The sequence below is a fragment of the Chlamydotis macqueenii genome, chromosome Z, assembly GCF_036417535.1.
Source record: "Chlamydotis macqueenii isolate bChlMac1 chromosome Z, bChlMac1.mat, whole genome shotgun sequence".
In the NCBI taxonomy this organism is placed as follows: domain Eukaryota; kingdom Metazoa; phylum Chordata; class Aves; order Otidiformes; family Otididae; genus Chlamydotis; species Chlamydotis macqueenii.
This window is the reverse complement of record NC_141593.1, coordinates 9,219,466-9,242,775: the sequence shown is the minus strand read 5'-3', so window position 1 is coordinate 9,242,775 and position 23,310 is coordinate 9,219,466. Positions and strand designations below refer to the sequence as shown.

The following is a 23,310-nucleotide window of genomic DNA, read 5'->3' as shown; positions in this document are numbered from 1 at the left end:
AGAGCTGGGCAGGAGTGGGGTCAGGGCAGACCACAGCTGGCCTCCCCGGGGCGCAGCAGGTGTCTTGACCAAAACTGCTCCTCCTTCACAGCCTGTCTGCCTGCTGGCATATCCGCAGCCTTTTAAAGACACGCCGGGAAAAGTGCAGGGAGGGGTGGCAGAAATAATTAAAGGTACGAAGCTGTTTCCATAGAAGGAACAATTACATAAACCGGCTCTCTTCCGTCTGGGGGAAGAGATGACTGAGGGAGGCGTGACGGGGAATAATAAAATCCTGTGTGGCTTTGTAGCGGGGGGAAGGTGAGCAGGGAAGGGTTGCTGGAGCTCCCTGCCCATAACAGGGCATCAGTGTGGGAAGAGGCAGTGGCACCTCGGGGCGCGAGCCCATTTTGTGAAGCAGTTTGGGATTAACCTGTGGAAATGGTGGCCTTGGGTGGAGGGAAAATGTGAAAAACTTGTCTGGGGTCAAAAGGCAATTAAGGAAATTCCTGGAAAGATAAATCCACAGAGGGATGGTGAGCTCAGTGCTTCTGGAGCTTCAGCTCTTCCCAGGGCTTTGGCTGTGGGTCTCTGCCCCAGAGAGGATGGGGAGGTGCGGGACCGGGCTCTTTTTCTGTTGAAGCATCATTCCTTGCTGTCTGAAGATCAGAGCAGTGGACAAGGCCACCGAGCTCTGCAACCTCCTACCCGAGTGCTGGCTGCGAAGCGCGTTCCTGGCGGGTGCTGTACCACTGCGAGAGACCTTTCCCCCATCACTGCCACCTCCTCTGAGCTGGGTCTGGGTCTCAACGCAGCCGAACAGACGGGGCAGGAGCGAGGGCGCGATCTCATGCACAGGAGACTGCCGGCTCCTGGCTGCAGTGATCCCCCTGGCCCGCCCAGACTCCCCCGCTCAGTGTGGCGCAGGGAAGTCTCCGGCGGCTGAGGCTGGGTGAGCTGGGGAGATGCATCTGAGGACACTGGGCTTGGCAGCAGTGGGGTTTGTACTCTGTTCTCCGCGGCGAGAGCAGCACCCACGCATTCGGTGCTGTCTCTCCTTCCTGCCTGTTCCCATCCTTGGAGGTGCTGCCCGCCTTTTCCAGCACCCTGAGCTGCAAGATGGGGGAAAGGCTGCAAGAAAAAATTCCATACCCAGGGTTTTTTTTTTTTTTTCTCTTGGATCAGTGCTGTGTACCCCGCCTGCTGCTGGCCTGGCTGCAGTCTGAGGTTGATGCATCTCTGAGGAGATGCTGGTGGGTCACCTTCCAGGTCAGGCTTGAGTCTTGGTTTGTGAACCTGCTGCTTGTGCAGATGAGCCCTGTCCTGCGGATGTGGCGACCTCAGGGCTCATCCAGCCCCCAGCATGTCCCCCAAGGAAACCACCAATCCCCAGTGGCTCTCACCAGCTCCCAGTTACCCCGACTTTGTCGATAGCCCCAGCATGCAGTGACCTTGTGTGTGCCCAGCTCTGAGTACAGGATAATCGCTATGGGAATGGTGCCCAGGAGGTCCCGTGCTCCAAGGAGGGTCAGCCGCAAGGTCAGAGTGGGTTGCTCGGGGCTTTATCGAGGCTGGCCTTGGAAAACTTCCGAGGACGGCGGCAGCACTGGAAGACCTTGTTCTGGCTGCATCTCCCACGTCACCATGGCTCTGTGTCTCGCCAGGGCGCTGCCTGGCACCCAAGGGTGTGCGGGAGGAAGGGGGTGGATGCTGCTCTCAGCCATAACGATGGTGTTCCGTTTGTCCTCCCTGGCTGGGGCTGAGGATGCTGGCCGCTGCCTCCCCCTGCCAGCACGGTGCGGCCGCTCTGCTCAGCGCTCCGCACCTCCGGGGGTGGCATAATGAGCCGTGTCCTTGTCTCAACCTGCCGCTTCCTCTCCCGGCAGCGTCTGTGCTGCCAGCTGGGTTATTTTTTCTTTTTTTTTTTTTTTTTTTTTTCCCCCTTCCTGCCTCTATTCTTGAGCGGTTCCCAGCCGGTGCTGGCACGCAGCCCTCGCCGGAGACCTCCTCCTGAGCTGACCTTTGCAAACCCCCTCGGATGAGCGTGCCAGGGCTCTCCTGCCTCCCACACTGGGCGTGCGGGGGAGATGCAAGCGGCTCTGCATGGCAGTGGGTAGCAGGGTGTGGGAGGACTCAATCCTCTCCAGTCCCCTGCTGTCCTCACCTCTGCTTGGGTTCTGCTGGAGTGGCCAAAACATAAGGGCAAGAGCGAGTGGGAGGATCCTTTGCCTTCATTTGTCCTCCTGGAAGGGAGGCCAGCCATGCTCGAGAGCCCAAATAGCATCAGTCACCCCTGGGGACCTGCCTGCACGTGGAGGGCGTGTGCTGACATTTGTCTTGGCTCCGTTTCAGCCTCCAGCCTTTGCTCTGCTTTCCCCAGCAAAGGCGTCCTGTGGTACTTGATGGTTTCTCATGGGGATGGCGCTCTCCAAGTTACATGTCAGCCAAGCTATTTCTAGTCTTCATTTGGATGCCAAGTGCACTGAGCTCTTCTAGTCTCTCCAGCCACGCCATCACTTGGGGAATCCGGGCCTTGAAATGCATCCCGAGTCCCTGCTTTCCAGGGCAAGGGCATCCAGGAGTGTTCCCAGTAGGGATGCTAGCCCTGAGGGTTGCAGCTGGAGGTGGGAAGTGTCCGGGCTGGAGGCAAACGCTGCTGTACCTGTTGGATGTCTGTTCATCTGATGCCCTACCTGGCATCTAATCCTTAATTTACTAAGTGAGCTGATAGTGACAAGTTCCAATGGGTTCGTTAGGACACAAAGTGGTACCCAGTGGTACCCAGTTTGCTGTGGGAAGCTTAATACCTCTGTGATGCTACCAAATCTGTGTCCTTTTAAAAAAAAAAAATAAAAAGACCCATGTGTTTTCTGGCGAGGAAGGTTTTATGAAATAAAAGTCTGTCTTGTCTTTATTCTGCTCTTGCTTTTTCTCTGTTGCCTCCCAAACTGCCTTCCTTGTGAGTGCCCTGGCCTGACGGCAGGACGTGCTCAGAGGGATGCAGGCGATGTTACGCTGAGGACAGAAGACGCCGCTGGTGCCACAGCAGTGCTGGGTAGCTTCCCTCCCTACGCGGAACTGCCAGCCCCTCTGATTTTGCTGCATCCTGAGCATCACATCTCTTTGGTCCAGCGGGATTGTGGATGTTGGGTGGGAAAAGTCATGAAGTTTCCCTATACAGAAGGAGAAGGGAAGGGAAGATTTCCAAGCACCTCCTCCGGAATGTTGGAGGGTGCTGAGGTGCCCCAGTCTCATCTTTGTGAGCAAATGGAGACACGTGGGGCTGCCTGGGCATCGGAGCTTCATCTCGTGAGGCTCTGTGCTTGCCAGCCCCTGGCCCTGCCGTGTGGCAGCGTGCCAGCCCTGTGGTGGCTCTGCGGATCTCCAGGTCGCTGCCCATTTCTTGCTCGGAAGCAGAGCGTGGCGAGATGGGGCAGGAGGTGGTGGTGTTGTACGAAGTTGCTGCTCTCTGCATGGGATCTTGCTGGATGCGTTGCCCTCCTCCTTGCGAAAAGATGGGTCTTGCTGAGGTGGCCTCAAAGACATCCACCAGCCTGCTGCCCTGGCATGCCGTGCCCAGAGCTGCTGCACAGGGCCCAGATAAAGCCGGCTGCAGTTGTCTCTGGCGGAACCATTGCAGAGGAAATACATCAGAGCCTGGTCGGGGATGGCGATGGGTTAAGGTCAAAGCGAGACTTGGCAAACGGCACCCTCGAATGTGCTGGAACAGAGCAAGCACAGAGGGAAAAGTTACAATGCTGTGTAATTAGGGAGCAAATGAGGAGAGCAGCAGTGTCTCCATATGAGAAGGAGCTGGAAAAATTAATGCTTAAGAAAATACAGCCCCAAACTAATTCCCCAATTTACTTCAACCATCAGTAAGGGCAGCAGCACTGAACGTACAGCCCGAAGTAGGGTGAGGAGTGGGAGGGAGGCGGGAAGGAGAAATTGCTGCTGCTGAAGGGGAACAAAAACACAAGAGCGTTCGATGTGCTGGGCTTGGGGAGGAAAGCTGAGCTGAGCTGAGCTGCGGGCCCTGGGATTGCTGCCGCGCGCTGTGATGGTGGCAGGGCTCCTCTTCGGCACACCACCGTCTTTGTAAAGCATTGCTCAGGCTGGAGTGACCTGTGTTCGTGAAGGAGGAAAAGCAGTCTGGGCGGACACAAGCCCCTGTGTCTGGTCTCAAATTCTAGATAAGGCTGAGGAAAAATAAGAATATTCAAAGTCAAATGGGAAGAGCAGCCGTTGGGGCAAGTGGGGAGGGGGCACAGGCTCTCCACTGCAGACGCTGATGCTTTTGCTTCCTCCTGTGTGGTCCAGTGCCTGCATCCCTGGGTCATGCCAGCGTGAGCAGCAGTCCCCACTGCAACAAACCTTCCCTGACCAATGCAGACGTCGGCACATGTCTGCAGCAGTGATTATAGGGGAGAACAGAGCTGGGCACCCGTCCTGCATGTCCTGAGATACCTGCGGGTACAGCAGAGTTTCCCTCCTGTACAAGGGGTAGGAGAAGAGGACCCGGGATGTGCCATGCCAGCTGACCAGCCTGGGTTCCAGGACCCATGACCTGCCTGTGGGGTTGGGAAAGGTGTCCCGGCCAGGGTGCGATGCCATGCTGGTGGGTGCTGTATGTGCCATGCTGGCTGCTGCACCGCGGCTTGGTGCTGCTGGGAGGCTGCTGGGTGAGGGGGCGAGGGGTGGAGATGGGATGTTTTCTCAGGCGCCTCGCGAGGCTTAGAAAAATAAGTTATTCTAGGAAAAGAAATGCGCTGAATCCATTCCATCTCCCTGCTCGGTGCGGAGGCTTGTCCCGCACTCAGCTGGAGTTACTTGGCAGAGCAGGGTCATGCTGGCAAGCAGGCAGACATCGCTCTGCCCTGCTACTGCCTGGCCATGGCTGTGTGTACCCTGCGTGCGCCAAACCCCTAAATGGGATCTGCGGAGCCATGCACCATGTAGCGTGCCAGACATGTGCACACGTGTGTGGGACAGTGCTGCATCAGCCCAGGGTAGCGTGCAGGCATGTGCTGAGAGCCTGCATCTCCCAGGGGCACGTTTGCCAGGTGGCAACCCCACTTGGACCTTCCAGCTTAGAAAAGGTGGTTTCTGTCCATGCACATGCCACATGGATGTGTCATTATATGCATGCACACATTACATGCCATGCACATACATGTCTGCCATGCCATGCGTGTGCTGTGCCCTGGACAGCCCCTGCCAGGTCCTGCTCAAGCTTTTTGGGTGGAGGGACCTGTCTGGTCATGGTGAGGAGTTTTTGCTACGGCAGCATCCCCTGCAGAGAGGTCTCCTCCGAGCTGTGGGGGGCAAACATGTCTGGGAGTGCTTATATGCGTGCTAAGGGGGCGTGTCCCACGTGAGAGTCTCTGGATTTGGGATAAAAAAGTGTCAGGGGGCCTTCCCCCCACCACAGAAACTGCACGTCACCCCACCATGCCATGAATGGGGTCGCACGCCAGATTTGCTCCAACCAGGATTCCCCACCTGCAGAGGTGGGGTTGGGTGCAGACTGTGCTTGCATTTTGGAGGGAGTGGTGAAGAAGGTGGCTGTGTGGTGGGGGGGGGGGGAGATTCCTGGAGGCCGTGCGGGTGGGCGCACGCGTCTGCCGCACATGCCTTGCTGCGCGTATGTTTGCATGTACGGGCAGAGCTTCCGGAGAGGCTGAATGAATGAGGCAATTCACTATTTCAGCGCTGTCTCTGGCGAGGCTTTTCCTTTAGAGGCAGGCGTGGGCTCCTGCCTGCGTATGCATGTGGGCTCCTGCCTGCGTGTGCAGGTGGGCGTCGAGGGGGCTTCGGGAGATGTTTGCCACGTCAGGGAATTCACTCTGGGGGCTGGCGTGTGTGCCCCCGCTGTGCTCGCTGCCCTTGTCTGCTTGGCGCAGCATTGTGTAACTTCCGATGCCCCCACCGGATCTCCTTCCTTGGCAGAGAGGGATGCTCTGGCTGCCCTCCCCGACATCCCCCCGGCCAAATGGGGTGAGGAGGGCAGCCCCAATGTACTCCTGCTACCTGAGGATGCCAGTGCCTTTCCTCCCAGCAGGGAGGGCTGACCGCAAGCAGCAGACCTGCTGTGGCAGACAGAGGGACTGGCAGTGAGAAAAAAGCCCTTGGCAGCCAGAAACCAGGGGAACTGTTTTCCTCCCTCTCGCAAATTTATGCCCCTCAAACGAGGTGTTTGCTCTGGGACAGGTAAGGGGGGTATGTGTCTCCCTCTGCAGGGGACCTACAAGGGACATTCACATGCTGCTGTGGCTGCCTGGATACCAGGACCTCTGAGACCTGGGCTGAGACCCAGCAACTCATCTCATGCAATGCCAGGAAATGGGGAAAGAAGGCAGCAAGGCTGGCGCAGCCTGTTGTGCCCAGCACCCACAGCCCATTGGAGGTACCCGAGGGAGATGGGACAGCTTTGCTCCTCCAGGAAGCAGAGAGGCGGCCAGGGCAAGGGGGGATCCACCTGACATTTTTGTCTCTTCAGTGGCAGCCGTGTTACTATGCTGGTACTGCCGTTGCCATGGCAGTACAGCTGTTTCCATGCCGGTACTGCCGTTGCCAGGCTACGCTAAGGGTGTTGGAAGAGGATGTCAGGCTGCTTTTAGGATGAGAAGACAGAAGATGGGAGATGAAGCCAGGGTGATGCTGCGGCCTCTGAATCCCAACTCGCTGCTAGCCCAGGGACCTGCCGGGCATGGTCCGGTTTGAAGGGTGCCAGGTGGTGACGGATGTGTTGCTGCTCGTGGGAGCCGGTGTGATGGGTGGAGGACCCCAGGGCTGGCATTGCTCAGTGCTCCCCCAGGATTTCTTGGTGCTCAGGGTGCTGGAGGGATGACCTCAGAGCAGCCTGGTATGTCCATGGTGGTGTTTTGGCAACCAGATTTATAAAGTCATCAATTAAAGAAGCCAGGATTATTTGACAAGCCCTGTTGAACATGGGGGCATGAAATCAGGCTGGGTTATAGCCCCTTCCTTAATTTCCTCTCCTGCACTATCCTGGACCGTGGTCCTGCTCCCGTAGCCTATAGATGTTCAACTAATTGGGCTCATACCCAGCCTCACCCCCACTCCCTGACCGTAACGCACACACATTTAAATTCTGCACCATTTCAGTGAGCCAGAGAGCCTTGAGACACCCCTGGCTGCAAATTTCGGGGGCTTTTTGGGTTAGAAATGATGCAAACATCCTCCTGGACTGGAAGGTCTGGAGGGCACGCAGGTTCTTTGGCTCTGCTCCCCGTGTGTGGAGAAGCCTCCCGGCTCCCACAGCTTCACATGCCCACTGGGTTGGGATGTTTGTGCCCCAGTTACGCTGCAAAGATCTTTGCAGAATGGGGAGAAGAGTTGCAACCTGCAGGTCAATGAGGCAGAGTGGCCCAGCTGAAGTATCAGCAGGACTTCTGGCTGCGTGTGCTTGGCTTGCTCTTCTCCATCGTGCTGCCAGCCCCTAAAGCACAGGGCAACCTCAGGAGTTAGGTTTGGTACCTGTTGGCTATGGGAACGGCTTATGTGGTGGGGTCCCATCCTTCCCAGGAGAAGGGATTTGTCCCAAAGGATGCTGAGCCCCTGGGTCTTGGCATCCCCTCCTCCTGCTTTTGATTTTTGTTGTGTGCTGGGTGCTTATCTGAGAGCACTGCTGTGCTCAGGAGAGATGCCACATAGTGGGGTCATTTTTCTGCCTTCCTCTCCCTACCATTAAAAATTGACCTTGTGGACACCAAGGCGAATTTTTGCAAGGCCAAGGCCTGCCCATTTCCCAGCAGCTGGCCCGGCGCAGCGCGGGGCTCATCCCATCGTGGGAGTAGCATGGCCCTGAGACCAGCAGAAATAGCTCCCACGCATCTCCTGCTGCCCAGCTGCCTGTGTGTCGCGGGAGGGCAGGGATGGGGCTGCAGATGCCTGGGGACCTGCCCCGTGCAGGCAGCTGCCGGCTGTTATTCCATGCATCCGAGATGCCGGCTGTGCTGCCGTGCTAATGGCAGGTCTCCCAGCCAGCGCCTGGCTGTGGGGTTGGAGCCAGGGCAGGATGCACCCTTGGCTGCAGGTATTTTTTTCCCCAAAAGTGAGCCGGCAGCTCTTAGTCCTCCAGCTGTTGTGCTGTTTCTCCCCAGCCCCGTGTCTCTCCAGCGAAGAGGGGGAGTGCTTCCAGAGCATCCCACCCAGCCTCCACCTTCCCTCCACCCAGCTCCTTCCAGCACCCCCTCCCTCCGCCCCCGTGCTCCAGCCTAAATAATTCCTCCTCTGCCTGGTGGTGTGCAGACTGCTCTCCTGTCCCTCCCTTAGTCATCGCTCAGCCGAGCGAGACAGATATAGTTGCATGCGGCTCCTCACGGATCAGTCACTCCAGCCCCCGGATCCTTTTGCTGCCAGGTCGCAGGGTGCCCCATGCCGAATACAAGGTGCCTCCCCTGTTACTACCCCCGTTGTCTCTACCAGAGCCCCTAACACCCGCCGTGTCGAGCGAGCAGCCCCACTGGTGCTGGGTGGGCTGGCGGATGATGCAGATGGGGCTTCGTGTCCCCGTCCGGCTGCAGGCTGGGTGCCTCTGCCTGTGCCAAGCACAGTGCTGGCTTTCTGAGGTGGCTCGGATCCAAATCCCTGCTTTCCAGGTACCCTGGCTGCCTTCCTCCTTCCCTGGCCAGCCAGGGTATGCCTTGGCCCTGTGGGGCTTCCAGACTTGGCCTGGACTGATGCCTGGTTACTGGTGTCACCATCGTGTGCTGTGACACATGGGCATGGGGGTGGGCAGAGGGGACCGCTTGTGCTGGCTTTGGAGTCCAGGGGGTCATCCCAGATGGAGAGAGGATGCTGGGGTGCGCAGCACATGCGGGGTGCGAGAAAGGGATGCTGGGTGTGTGGGGCCATGCATGGCACCGTGCAGCTGCCCACTGTGCTGTCCGGAGGGACCGGCAGGATCCGCCCCGATGCCAGCCGCGGGGCTTGGATCTACACAACTGAAATGGGAAGGCAGGTCCTGCCCTTCGCCGTACCCCAAACCATTTCCCTTCCCACTTTACTCGGCAGCTAACGGCCCCCACCATGCCAGTCCTGGTGCTCAACAGCAGCTGCTTAGGGGCCAGTGGGATGCAGGTAGTTGTGGAGAGGGGAACAACGGGACATGGGAACCCAGGACCAGGTGCTGGTGTCCCTGGTGACACCTCCTGGTCCCCCTGCCAGGCCAGGGCAATAGGCGCAGGACGGTGTGGAGGGAGGCACTCGGGACTCGGGGGGTTAATGCGTGGCCTTGGCAGGAGGCAGGAGAGGACCTGGACACCCTGCTCAGGTGCTGTGTGGGTTGCCAGGATGAGTCACACCAAATCTGCTGCGGGGAGAAAGATGCTCACCGTGCCTGACACCACACCATGGCCCCCACCTTGTCTTGGAGCCACCTCTGCACCCCTCGCACCACGCAGACACCCTGCATCCCCGTGCGCAGCGGGAGCGAGTGCGCTGGGGACAGGAGGAAGCGTCTGACAGCCCCGCGCCGTGTCAGGGCCACCGAGCCAGCAATGCGGGGGTGGCGGGAGCCGGTGGCACAGCGTGCCGGTGGGAAGCTGTGCACAGCCCCCTGAGTGGGCTCCCATGGGGGACCCAGGCCATGTGCATCCTCCTGGGAGAGGAGCACACCACCTCCATGCCAGGGGGCCCACAGGGTTGTGTCCTGTCGAGGCAGCTCGTCTTGCTGCTCCTAGCACTGTGCTAGGGAAGATGCTGGGGAGGGGACCCCATTTCCCAAAACTCAGGTCCCGTGCTGTTCCCCTCCAGGCTGCCCTGTGGACCCAAGCAGCATGTGGCTGGTCCCAGCAGGTGCTGGTGGGCATCACTGTCCCTACCCCTGTCACCATGCCCAGTGCCTGGCTGCGTTTCCATCTCCTGAGCATCCCTCCCAGCCCTGCGGCAGGGTCAGGTGCAGACAGACCCTGTGGCTGTCTCGGGGGTGTGGTGGCTCTGTGCAGAGGAGGAGGTGCCCAGGGCTCCTGCCAGGTGATAGGTAGAGGATGGAGCTCCAGATCCCCGTGCTTCTCATGGGGAAGGGGTGCTGGACCCAAGGGAGCCCTGGGCTGGTCCCTCTTCCCCAAGGCCCAGAGTCTCCTGACTCCTAGGTACTACAAAGGATGGAGCCCACCACAGACTGTGGGAGCTGCTGGGGTTGAGCCCTGGCTCCTGACCTGGGGTGCGTGGCCCAGCACTCACCTGCCGTGGGCAGATAATTGCGGACCTGGAGGAGGATGCTCTGGGGCAGAACTGGGGTCAGGGCTGGGTTTGGAGCAGGAGGAGAAGGAGGAGGGTCACAAACCACCCTACACACTTGTTACGGCCCATCGCACCCCTCCTCAGCTCCCTTGCCCTCCGGTCTGCCCAGAGGACCCTGGTCCCTCTAGGGACCCTGACTCAGGGTGGGAGTCACTTCTGTGTGCTCCATCTTCCTCATCTCACCTCTGTGCCCCACAACCCCTGGGCTTCTCCCCTCAGTCCTTGCCCTGCTCGCATCTGGGAGGGTGTTACTAAACGGGGACATTTGTGCCCGCCCTGCCTGGTCACTCCTGCTCTGGCCTGGTGGGAAAAAGGCAGCTGGGGCCACCAGGAGCTGTGGCTGTGGCTGTCACTGTCACATGCTGCCCAGAGGACCCCCTTTTCCCGCTGGTGGTCCCTGGCTGGCTCTGTGGCTTCAATGCGATGGGGCTCCAACATCTCACCCCAGTGATGGCCTGCTGCCACGGCTCATGGTGACACGGTCTCAGCCCAGTGGGTCACCCATGTCCCCACCTCTGCGTGTCAGCACAGCTCCCCACACGCCCTAGGGGTCGTCTGGATCTGGTGGGGGGGGGGTACCCCCGGTCACCTCCCCTCTGGGGCACACCAGACCAAGGTGCAAGGCCAAGCACCCATCTTCTCCTCAAGCGGAGGGGTTTGGTTTTTTTTTTTGGGAGGTGGCAGCCCGGTGCAATGGCCCTGCATCCCAGCAGAGGGTGCAACCTCCCCGCAGATCGAGCACCGCTGCTCCCTGCATCCCCGTGGGACATCGGGGACACCCTCAGCCGGGCAGGGTGGGCAGGATGAGGTGGCCCGGGTCCCTTGCAGATGGCAGGGCCACCTGGGTGAAGGGTCGGCGATGCTTTGACCGCTGCCTGCTGAAAAACTTTACACACGAGGTAGAGTCGCCTCCCCAGGACCCCGTGATGCTGCCCTCAGCCCCCCTGGTGCTGGGCTGGAGCCCCAGGGCTGGGAAACCCCACTGGGGACCAGCCCCACGGGGAGCATAGCACCCACGGCGTGGCAGCCGGCGGTGGGTGATAGACCTGGCGCAACGGGGACGTGGGCTGCGCAGACGCTACCACCGCAGAATGCGCTTACCACACTGGGATTTCCCTCCTCGCCAGACCTGGCGGGGTGGGCTGCACTGCTGGTTCCTGCCCCAGCCTTAAACCCCACAGGAGTATCCCCATCCTTTGGTTTGGGGCCTCTGGGACTTTCACCGGGGAGGTTTGCACCAGCATTCAGTGGTAGCTTTGCACCAGCATTTAGGAGGGAGGTTTGCAGGCCATGGAGGCTTTCTGAGGATAGGGTCTGAGGTCACCAGTCCTGGGGGAGCAGGTGACAGCTAAGAGATGCCATGACATCACCTTGGCCGTCCCCCCACCACGTCCTCCTGCTTTTGCCCAGACCTCCAGGCTGTCCATGCAGAGGCGCAGCTGGCTGGGGCATGCTCTGCCCCGTGCTGGGGACCTGCAGCCACAGCAGAGCTGGTGTCGTGGTGGTGACAGCACAGCCCTGCGGGATGTGGGCCAGCTGGGCCACCTGCAGCCCTTGTTAGCCAGCTCCCTGGGGACACCAGCCAGCTGCATGCCCTGGCAGGGGAGCCAGGATGGTGCTGGGGCTGGGTGCCTTGTCCCCAGGGGAAGGGGTGGGTGCAGAGTGGGGCTGCATCAGGGTCTCTCCCAGCTTGGATCCCACGAGGTGCTCAGAGCATGGGGTTGGGGTGCTGGCAACAAGTGCTTCAGCCCCAGGGTCCTCAGGACCCCTGCTCTGCCCCAGCTCACTCCGGCTCCAGCAGCTGGAGCAATAACGCAGCAATCAACGTATCTGCCCAGGCAAGAGCTTCGCTCCACGAGCATCACCCACCCAGGGCATCCCAGCTTCAGGCACAAAAACCACCGCCAGCTGCTTCTTCCTCCAAGTGCCCATCCTCTCCCTCAAGGTGATGGCTGCCTCGCCTTGGAGCTTCTGCACCTAATCTGGCTTCCAGGGCCTGAAACCTTGGCTGGATTTTTCTCTGAGGGGCAGCTGGACACCACTGCCGTGGTCTGGACGTGATGGCAATCCCACTGCAGCTGTGGGAATGGGGTGAAATATCCAAGTCCAGCTTTTAACAACAAGCTCTATCCTCCCACAGACCCTATGGATACTGCCAGCACAGGGTCCGCCTCCTAATTCCCTCTTGGATCCACTTTCTCAAGCCCTGTTCCCCTCCCAGCTGTGGCACAGGCACTCTGCAAGTAAAGCCCCCCATGGCAGGTGAGCTCCCTTTACTAGCAGCCCGGTTCCCACAGACCCCGTGCCATCAGTGACAGCTGCAGTGTTCCCTGGGAGCTCCGTGGATGTAGCACTGGAGGAGCCTCCAGTCATGGAGGCCACTCTCCAAACACCTCCTCCCAGTGACCCTTGGTGTCTCTGAAGGGTTATTTCCAGTTTCCCAGCACTGCTGCAAACAGCAGGTTCCCAGCATCCCGCCGTGCCCAGTGCTCTGTTCCCAGCCTCCGGTGCCTCTGTGGGGAAGGAGCACCCTCATCCAAATGGAAAGGTGTCCCTCCTGCTGCAGGGGTCGGGGTGGTTGTGGGGCCAGCTGAGCACTGTCCCCGCTGTCTGCTCTCCTGGCAAGGTGTGAGGCACCCTGAGTTTGTGGGGTCCTGGGTGCACCCCCACTGCTGCTGTGGGACGCTCTGGGTACACAAGGCCAAGCCTAGGCAGGCTTGGGACAGGGACCCAAAGCTGGGGTAGAGTGTTAAACCTGCCGTGGGGTCCCCAGAAATCCCTGGGGAGAAGCCAGGAGCCCCGTAAGTGCACCGGCCAGAGACTAGTTGGACACAGCTGTTTAATGGACGCTTCTCAGTACAGATCGGGCGTTGCGACCCACACACCCATGGCCGCCTCCTCACCACGGCCTTGGCTCTGGCATCCGAAATATCCCCATTGGCCTGGTATGCCAGGGTGGTAGAGGAGGGTGTCACGGCACCGGTGTGCCTCCCGGTCTTGCAGTGGGGGCAGTTCCTGGAGAGGGTCCCTGTGCCCTGTCTGAGGGGCAGGGGGGCTGAGCGGGACGATATCCCCATCAAATCGGAGGGTAGAAGTGAGGGAGCGACTGGGCTGCCGTGGGCGCGCCCCGGATGTGTGCATGCCCCGGGGCAACCTGGCTGAGCCAGGGCAGGTCAGGCGGGGAGAGGCTAAGGGTGTAATTAGGAAGGGGTTGGAAGGGTTGGGGGCAGCAGCTGGGCGTCCCCCCGTAACGAGCATCTGTGGGGTGAAGTTTCCAGGGGTCCCTGCTTCTTCGCCTGTGGGTTGAGCGCATCCATCCGTGCACCTTAGGGCTGCTGGGCATCAACCCTGCCCGGTGAGTGCCTCATCCCTGTGGCACCCCGGGGGGTTCTGGGCTCTGCCTCCTCCTCATCCTCATCTCCAGCACTAATGCTAATTACCAGCCCCCACTAATGAGGTGGGGATGCCCACTCACTATGCTGGGGAGGGAGCAGGGGTGAACGGGGCTGGTGTGGGACCGGAATGCTGAGTGGGGGGAGGGCATCCCGCAGGACCAGGGGGACAGGAGGGCCGAGAGATGCAGGGGAGTGCTCCTGTTTATCCAAACTTGCCCTCTGGCCGCCCTGGTGCTGTCTGTTCCCAGTGCCCCTTCCCGCACTGTCACTGTTGGCATTAATGGTTGGTGCCCAGCAGGGCAGGGTCGAGCTGTGCTGGGAAACTTCCAGATGCAGCCATGAGCTGTGGGTGCAAGGATGGACCTACCGGGCTCCAACTTCCGTTGGGGGAGGGATGGGAAAGAAGCCAGGTGGGGGTCAGCCACATCCTGCCCCCCGGGAGTCACCGTGCCGATGAGCTGAGCCGGTGCTTGTGGCTGACCCCTGGGTGTTGGTGCCAGTGTCGGGCAGAGGCTCAGCCGTGCTGCCCCATGGCTCTGGGTCTGCCCCCCTGGGCTCCACTCCCACCCCATAACTACCCAGACCCAGCTCTAGGACCAGGGCAAGCCCCACTTCTCCTGATGGGCAGACCCTGCTCTGTCTGTGGGTCCCTGGGGAACGAGTCCCTGCTGGCTCCAGGTGCTGGTGAGGGTGAGGGGCTGCTGTGGGGCTGGAGGTCATGGGGGCAACAGATTCCCTGCTCCCTATGGCATCCCTGGGCCTGGACCACTCCCCACAGCGGGATCTGTGGAGCTCCCCTTGTACCCCATGGTTTCCCTGGGATGGACCCCTCCCCACAGTGGGGTCTGTGGGAGCTCCCTCTGTGCCCCATGATGTCTCCGGGCCTGGACCCCTCCCCACAGCGGGGTCTCTAGGGGCTCCCCCTGCGCCCCACAGCATCCCCAGGCCTGGACCCCTCCCCACAGCGGGGTCTGCGGGGGCTCCCCCTGCGCCCCACAGCATCCCCAGGCCTGGACCCCTCCCCACAGCGGGGTCTGTAGGGGCTCCCCCTGCGCCCCACAGCATCCCCAGGCCTGGACCCCTCCCCACAGTGGGGTCTATGGGATGAAGGGGGGCACCAGTGCCAAGCCCCACCCCTCCCCACTTCCCCAACCAATCAGAGACCCCCGATGGCTACGCCCACTCCCTCAGCCAATCAGAGCCCGGCACCCATCCTCTTCACAACCAATCCGAAGCGGAGGCGAGGGGAGAGGGCAGGGCTGCTGCTCCCCCACCAGCCAATCGTGGCGGGGGGAAGGAGGGCGGGGCGGGTCTCCGCGGCGGGAGAGCGGCCTCGCCGCCCAAGATGGCGTGGCTGGGGTCTAGGCGGGGGGCTGCAGGTGGAGGGCGGCGCTGTTGGGGCGGGCAGCCAGGATGTAGGCGACGTTCTCCCGCAGGAAGCTGGGCCAGTCGACGGGCCTGCGGGCAGACACGGGCTCACCAGCCGCCCCGGGTGCCGCTGCTCCCATGGCGTCTCCTCCAAAATGGAGGGGGGTGTGTCCCCTGCCCCAAACCACCCCCTCGCCTCACCTGGCCTCCTCCTGCTCCGTGGCTGGCGGGGGCTTCTCCTGGCTCTTGCTGCTGGCGCTGCTGGCGGGGCTGCTCTCCGACATGGGCCCGACGTGGCTGATGCTGTGGGGAGGAGGAGGAGGAGGGTGCTCTTCATCCCCCCTCCTTGTACCCCAAATGGCGGCGGTGGCGGGGGGAAGAGGGTGCGGGGGCTGTGCAAGGGCCCGTACCTGACGTTGCAGGACGGCATCTCCTTTTGGTGCTTGCGGAACCAGGCATGCCGGGCCCGGCGGCACTCGCCGTCCGCGATGAAGCCATCTCTGTCCTGGTCCAGGGCCAGAAAGGCAGCCCGTGCCCGCTCCCGCTCCTTGGCCGTCAGCAGCCGCAGCAGGGCGTTCTGGGGGGGCAGAGAGGGGGAGGGGGAGCGCTCGCCCCGTGGGAAACCCTCTGGTCCCATGCCCAGCGCTGTGGGGGTCTCCCACCCTGGGTGCCACGGCCGTGGGTACTTGCCAGCGGAGCCAGCCCCAGGTGCCACAGCCGTACCTGCGGCCGTAGCTTCTGCAGCAGCTGGATGGACTCGTGGGAGAGGAAGTCGTGCCACTCGATGTGCCCCTTCTTCTCAGGGTCCAAGGCGGAGAACTGCAGGGCTGCCTGCTCCTCCTGCGCCTCAGCCATGGGCCGCTCGAACTGCTGCTTGTGCACCAGGTGCTTGTAGTGCAGGAAGTCATCCAGGGTCAGGCAGGTCTCTGCGGGGGACAGATCAGCTGTGCGGCGCCTGTGGAGGGGGCCTCCCACCTTCCCCAACCGTCTGGGACCCGACGCAGGGAGGGTCCGCACCTGGAATAATCTTGCCGTGCTGCAGGGTCTCCATCAGGCTGTACATCTCCTCCTCCGTCAGCAGGAGATTGAGGTTGTCCTGGGGTGGGGGGCAGAGAGGAGCCGTGGGGTAAAGGCATGGGGTGGGGGGAGCGGAAGATGTGCAGGTGTGGGCACACAGAGAGGGACGGTGCGCTGTGTCACCCAGGGTGGCTTTACACCCCTGGGCTTTCGGCGTCATGTCAGCTCCACCATGGCTCCTCGTGCCCCCAGTGTCACGTCCCCTGCCGAGGTGCTCAGGCTACTGGGGCAGGGAGGTGGCAAGGGGCCACTGTCTCTTTCCCTCCAGTGCCTCCGTGGGCAGTGGAAGCTGGGAAGCAGCAGGTTCCCCATCACCCCAGAGCAGGCTGTGACATGGGACCCTGTTCACCTCTGTGTGGGACGTGGACAGAAGCTGGATGTCCCCCACCCCAGGCACTCACGCAGTAGTAGCAGCTCCAGCCCGTCTCGGTGTGCGCCGTCTCCGTCACCTCCACGGCACTGTCGTTCTGCAGGTAGCCCATGCGGCGCAGGCAGCCGTCGTGGTACACACGGCTGCAGACGCGGCAGGGGAAGAGGCTCTCGGCCGTCCACACCTCGCAGATCTCGCACATCTCGTCGTTGATCACCTGGGGAGAGATGGGCAGCTGCTCAGTGGGACGGCGTGGGCAAGGGGCTGGCTTTGCGAGGTGGGGGGTCAGGGTGGGATGGGTGTTGGGGGGCAGCATATTGGATTGCGTGGGGCTGGAGTAGGCAATAGGTGGGTGGTGGGATCATAGCAGGCATGGCTGGTGGGGTTAGAGGAGGGTGAATGGGTTTGCGGGTGTGTGGGTCGGGCTGGAGGGCTGGAGGGGCTGTAGGTTCTCTGGGGTGCAGCGTTGCAGGTGTGGATGGCCGGGCTGAGGAGTTGTAGGTTGGCAGGTCTGTAGGGATGTGGTGTGGGCGGGTGGAAGTGCTGGTCTGTGGGATGGCTGGTGGTAGCTGCAGATGGATAAGCTGTAAGGCTGTAGGTGGGCTGGGGTGTAGGCTTGTTGGGGTGGGTGGGTGGGTGGACAGGGTCACGGGTGTGGATGGGTGGGCTGTGGGATTGTGGACACGGGCAGGTAAGATATTGGGTGGTGGATGGGCTGGGCTGTAAGGGTCGCAGGTGTGGATGGGCAGGTTGAGCTGTATGCTGGCTGGCAGCAGGCTGACAAACACGTAGATCGGATGATCCTTCTTTCTTCCCCATGGCTGGAGCTGTCTGTGCCCACTTCCCTCCAAAAAACCCCTGGGTCCCGTCTGGGCACATCTGACCAGTCACCCCATCCTCCCTGCATGGCACCTCGGGCTGCTCAGCCCCACCCCTGCCCCCCTGCCCCACTGAGCCACCTCCGTGGGGCTTTGCCATGCCCGGAGAAGATGTCACTGGGCACCAGGAATGCTTGCAAATCCCCTGGTTTTGTCCCCCTTGCATCTCCAGCCCTGTCCCCATCTCTCCCGCCCCATCCCCGTGCTCTGGCCACTCGCCTGCTCCCGCTGCTCCAGGCTGATGTCTAGGGGCTCGTCATCGTGGAGCTCCCGCTTGGGACGGATGAAAGCGGGTGGTGTGAACCTGTTGGCTCGGTCAAACTCCTCCGGCTCCACGCCCCGGCCGTCCCGCAGCCGTTCCCAGGCTGCCTTGCTGGTGCTGCTCTCCTCCGGCTGGGAAGGTCCTGCCGATGCCTCCTCCTCTCCCTCCTGCACCTCCTGTTCCAGCGTCCCCCGGCGTGTGCCCCCTGCCTCTGCCCGCTGCCGCGCTGCCGGCTGCTCCCGCAGCCCGTCCTTAAAGGCGGACACGGCCAAGCTGACCTTCTGCACCTTCTCCACAGTCTGACGCCTGGACATCAGCACCCCCATGGTTCTGCGGGGTGGGGAGGAAGGTCTCAGTGATAAGACCTCAGGGTGCAATGCTGCTCCCCACCCTTGCACCATGTCCCTGGCCCCAAAAATGTGTCCCAGTGGCTGTCCCCTGGCTGTGGAGCTTGGGGCAGGGAGAAATGGGGGCTCCTTGGCAAACTGGCGCTGGGGTCTTCTTGGCAGGCGAGTGAGACAGCAAGCAGGGAGCTGGTTTGGGGGCACCTTGCCTCATCCACCAAGACTTTGGCTTAACAAGAAACGCATCCAGGTCCTTCCCACACCAGGCTGGTAAATCCCAGAGGGATTGGGACCTGACCCTTGGATGCATCCCTTTCTGCTTTTGAGAAAGCCTCTTTGGCCAGCCAAAGGTGAGAGGTGTCCTCCTTGCTGCTCTGCCCAGCTCTGGGGCAGGGCAGAATAGAGCTGGCGCTGGGTCTCCTGCCTTCCCTAAATTTCCGTTTCCCCCCTAGACACTCTTGGGCTCACACACTTGTGCTTCTGCCCTGCTCACTGGGCATCCTGCACCCTGCAAGGAGCCATGTGGAGAGGCTGGGCCAGCCATGGGAGAGGGTGCAGGAGGGAAGAGGCGCATGGGTCCCAGGAGATGGATTTGGCTGCAGGATGGAGGGAAGATCATCTTAGGGTAGAATGGGGAGGGCAATGTCACCAGCTGTAGCAGGTTGAGCTGGGGAGAAGCAGGATTTGGTCTCCAGCAGCATGGGGCACAGCATCACCCCACATGGGTCCCGGCACTTCCCCCGTGCCTTGCTGGGGTTGCGTTATGGAAGATGCTGCAGCCAAAAGGAGCTCCCAGCTGGTATCCAGGAACCGGCAAGCAGCACACGCTGCCTGTGCAAGCGGGGGGACATCGGAGCAGCCATCTCCATCCCCTCCAGCCTCAGCAGGGACGTCCCCAGGTAGCGGGATAATTAGCCGCACGCTCGCAGACACCAGGATCTCGTAGCTGCAGGAGGACACGGCGCTGCGGGCACTGCTGTGGCAGGGAGCCTGGGCAAGGTAATTACAGCTGCCCCACATCAGCGGTGCCGAGCAGAGCGTGCTGGCAGGCGGCAGCTCGGTGCCCTTTGCTGGTCCCTACGCCCGCAGACGCTCGGCCCCGCATCCTCGCCCCGTGACACCCCCACCCCAGCCGCCTGGGCTCTGTTCACGCACACGCGTGGGCGTGCAAACCCAAACACCGCCACGCGCACACGCATGTGATTTCCCAGCCTCCCCGTCACCACCGCGGGACCATCTGCGTGGCAGATTCCCACGCACAGATCTGGGTGTGCGACACATGCGGGCCCCGTCCCGCTGGGGCAGCAGGCACGTGCGAATGGGGCGGGTATTTGCACCCGTCGCCCCCCCCCATATCCTCCATGCCTGGGGCTGGTGCCTGGCGTGCTGCAGCTCCCAGGGCTTTGCAAAGATGGGAGTGGGGAAGAGCTGGAGGCACGTGTCCAAGCCACCACAACAGCATCCCTGCGGCTGTGCCGGTTGCGGGCAAGACACCTGGGTGTCTCTGCCTCCTCGCTGGGCTGTCACCCCCTGTCCCGCTGACTCGGGATCCCATCGGCTGTGGACAGGATCAGCTCTGCTCCTGGGCAGCGTTGCCGGGGGCGCTGTGGGGAGATCCCCCCCTCAAGGGCTGCCTTTGCAGGTCCCTGCATCACCGAGCACGGACCAGATCCCAGCATCGTCCTGCCCAAGGCTTGGGTAGAAGCAGGGAGGAGAGGGTGCAGAGGGGCAGGGCTCATGGAGAAGAGGCAAAAGGCGGTATGGGCCCCCTGCCCTCGGCACGCCAGTTCCCCCAGCATAGCTGCGGTGGTGCTCCTGCTGCCCAGCATGCTGGAAGCATCTCCCTGCAGTGCTGTGGGGCTCCGGGTGGCCCATCTCCAGCCACTCAGCCACACAGCAGGGCAGCCCAGGAAGCAGAGGGGTGGCTGGTGTAAGGGCCTGCTGTAATCTCCCAAAAATGAGGTCTCCCTGCATGTTCATGGCATGGTCACACCCCTGCCCTGCGCTGCTAACAAAGGATCCCAGCTCATCTCCTTGTCTGCAGTCCTCTCCCAAGACCACCTTGAGTCGCTCCTTCCACTGGCTGCTGCATGCCTGGAATCTGGAGGCTGTCACTCCTGTCACAGCCCGTGTCAGTTCTCAGCCCTGTTGGCTTCCCTTTCCCTGCTAGAGCTGGGAGAGACCCTGCCTGCACACCCAGACGCTGAACGGCTTCACCCTGAGCTCCCTCTCCAGCCTCTGCTGCCTTTCCACAGGCCCCAAAGCTCCTCACATACCCCAACCTGCTCGACTCTCTACAGGACCCCCTTTCCCCCATGCCCTGCCTGACCCACTGGCAGACACAGAGTGTGGCCCAGCTCAGGGTCCTGCCAGGCTCGTGGGGTGTCCCTCTCCTGGGGACCCTTGGACATGGGGAGGCAGAACCAGAGGCACCCTTGCCCCGTAGCCCAGCTACCCGAGCAGTGTCTGGGTCCCCAGGTGTCCCTGGAGGAAAGTGTCTCCACTGCTATTTTTGGGCACCCCGATGTGCCCAGTGATCAGGGACCCGATGTCACTGCTTGTTTCACCTTGGGCTGAAGCGCCGGGGCCTCGACGTTGCTGCCAGGTGCCAAAGTGGGGACTATTTTTAGGTTGCCCTCATGAAAGAGCTAAATCTGGGCATGGGCCAGAGTTACCTGCAAACGCCCAGCTTCGCCAAGCCCTGCCGGCACCAGGGGCTGTCACAGTGGGTGGTGGGCACCTTCCCACTCTCTTCCCCTGCCCTGTCCCCTGGGCAGCACCTGTTCCCTGTGCTGTTCTGATGGGGATTTGCTCCTTACTGTTTCATCCCTGCAGCAAAACGCTGAGCCAGAGAGCACTTCATCCCCCTAGCACTCATGGACTTATCTTTCCCAGCCCCATGCAATTCTCTGTGTGGGGAAACTGAGGCACAGAGGCAAGGCTGGTGCAGCTGGAGTGGGGATAAGGCTGTCTTAGAGAGGAGGATGGGGGCACTGGTGGGATGGAGCTGGTGGCCGGGCAGAAGGAAGCAGGGCAGAGCATCCCGATGCAAACAGAGCCAATGATCCCTGCCTGGCTCCAAAATCTCATCTCCCCCATGGCAGCAGGAGTGGGGAGCACCCATGGCTCGTGCTGGTATTATGGGAAGCCAGGTTTGGCTGTGAGGATGGCGGTGGGTGCGGTGCGACGGGTGATGCGTGGGTGGGTGTATCGCAGCGCAGCGGGGATGTTGTGGTGGCTGGGAGCGCGGGATGCATACGGTGGGGAGACGCGCAGGATGGATGTGTCAGAGGAGGATGTGTCAGGGGTGGATGTGTCAGGGATTGATGTGCTAGGGCACGGCTGGCAGTGTGGGGTGGGTGTTACGGCCGGGTGAGGGGTGTGTGGGCTGGGGGTATTGCAGTGGCTATGGGCACGGCGTGGGTGGTGGCTTTGGGTGCAGGGATGTTGCGGCAGCCGTGGGTCTGGAGTGGTGGTTGTGGTGGGTAGGGGTGCAGGATGGGTGTGTTTTAGGGGCCATGGGTGCAGGGCGGGCTGTTGCAGTGCCCAGTGGTGGCACGGAGAGCCGGGGGTGCGGAGAGCTGGGGCAGGACCGTGGGTCCATAGGGCTGGCTGTTGCCTCCTTGCCTGCCCCCTACTCAGCCATGATTGCCTGCCCCACGGTGCATCCTCGATGCAAAGCCCCACGAGGAAACCAAGGGCCCATGGGTGCTTGGGCTGATGCATGGCATGAGGAAGGTCTGTGCAACCCCTGCACCCACCCTCAAGGGGATGCAGCAGCGGTGCACCCAGGACCCGCTCCCGAACTCCCTGGCTGGTGGGGAAGGATGTGCCTGGTCCCCACAGGCTCCCCATGGGCCAGGCCTCCTCCCTACCATCGCCAGGCTCCCGGTGTTTTCACACCCACAGTACTGCGCCTTCCTGGGAGCAAAATAAGGGACCTGGGAGCAGAGGGATGGGGTACCCATGGGGGGGAGACCCTGGGGACTGGAGGGCCCGTGGCAGCCTGGCCGCAGGGCTGGGTCCGAAGGGTACTGAGCAGGGCTGGGAGGACCTGCCATGGCTCTGGCACAGCCTGGCACAGCCCTGCACGCCCTGCATGCCGCTGCCTGCCTGGGGCGAGGGGGTCCAGGCAGCGCAGGCAGCAGGCTCTGCTTGGGGGTCTCCACATCCCACCTCCTTGAACTGGCTGGGGATGCCCAGAGGGGTCCAGTAGCACTCCCCTTGTCTCCAATCCTTGGCAGATGGCATGTGCTGGGACTGTAGCACTGCTGCTGCAGGGTGACCCGGTTGCCACTGGGCAGGGGGGTCTGTGGCTGGTGGTACCCTCCCCAGCCTCTACAGGGCTGCGGTGGCCTGGCATGGAGGTCTGGGGGGTGGTCGGAGCCCCATCTGGGCTGTGTCCCCTTCCTTGGGACACCGAGCCAGTGGCTGCTCTCCCTGCCAGATCAGGCTGTCTGTCCTGCCGCGCAATGGCAGATTTTATAGGTGTGTCGCACGTTTCCATCTCCCAGAGGGGGATGAAAATGCCACGACAGCAGAGTCCCTTCCCCTGTAGCAGACACAGCTCCTGCCCAGCTCCCCACTTCTCCTCCTCATCTCCCTCCCCATCTCCTCTCCCCAGCACCCACATCAGGACCTCAATGCCTGGACAGGAACCTGCCACCCCATCTGCATCCCCACTCCCAGGCACCCCATCCCAGGACCCCCACTCACCATCCCTGGACCAGGACCCCAGGGGCAGGGGGGGGACCCACCCATGGATGTCATGGTGTGTGGCCAGCCCACACCATGCACTGGTGAAGTGCCAACGATGTCAAAAAAAAAGCCACTTACCAGGGTCAGGGTCCGTCTGGGGAGCGCGAGCCCTAGAGAGCAGTCCACACGATGCCCATCGCCGCTGCCTCTGGCCACAACCCCCTCTCCACCCACGGGTGCTCACCGCATCCCTGTGCCCCGCATGCAAATCCTTGCTGGGCGGATGGAGCAGTGAGGCTGGTACCCGGAGAGCCAGAGCCCTGCGCTTGCTGCCGGAGGATGCAGAGACAGCGAGATGCTGAGAGCGGATGCCTGTGTCTAGCGTGCGCGCACACACACACACCACACACACGCACACGCACTCGCACGGAGGAAGCAGGGAGCTTGTGAAGGCTGAGCAGATGCAGCCTGGTTTGCTGTCCCTGTACCAATTGCTGCCTGAGCTGTGTTAAACAGCTCTCTGAGACACGGAGCATTTTTTTTTTTTTTTTAACCAGGCTGACGTTTGCTGGGAGATACCAATAAAAGCTTTCACTGCACCTCCTCTGGCCCCCAGGGCCGAACCGCCTTTCTTCAAGACAACCTCAAGGACTACAAGAGATAGGGCTGC

General features: G+C 61.7%; 1 protein-coding gene across 2 annotated transcripts; it reads right to left on the bottom strand.

Annotated features, from left to right (window-relative positions):
- Positions 1-13,070: 13,070 nt before the first annotated feature.
- PHF24 (PHD finger protein 24) lies at positions 13,071-23,109 on the bottom strand. Of its 2 annotated transcripts, XM_086771256.1 has the most exons (8): positions 22,779-23,109; positions 17,556-17,928; positions 16,490-16,675; positions 16,029-16,107; positions 15,735-15,937; positions 15,422-15,588; positions 15,213-15,314; positions 13,071-15,101 (listed from the first exon to the last, which is right to left on the bottom strand). In XM_086771256.1, the coding sequence occupies exons 2-8, from the start codon at positions 17,922-17,924 to the stop codon at positions 15,005-15,007; spliced, it is 1,203 nt and encodes a 400-aa protein (XP_086627382.1). In that variant the 5' UTR covers positions 17,925-17,928; positions 22,779-23,109; the 3' UTR covers positions 13,071-15,004. The 2 variants fall into 2 exon arrangements, with proteins under 2 accessions (XP_086627382.1, XP_086627381.1); XM_086771255.1 differs by lacking the exon at positions 17,556-17,928 and having other exon boundaries at positions 22,779-23,106.
- Positions 23,110-23,310: the final 201 nt, after the last annotated feature.

Coding starts and splice junctions, on each gene's coding strand:
- PHF24 (XM_086771256.1), bottom strand. CDS start 17,924: ATGGGGGTGCTGATGTCCAGGCGTCAGACTGTGGAGAAGGTGCAGAAG. Junction 15,589..15,734: donor TGCAGAAGCTACGGCCGCAG/GTACGGCTGTGG, acceptor CTGCCCCCCCAG/AACGCCCTGCTGCGGCTGCT. Junction 15,315..15,421: donor ATGCCGTCCTGCAACGTCAG/GTACGGGCCCTT, acceptor TCCTCCCCACAG/CATCAGCCACGTCGGGCCCA.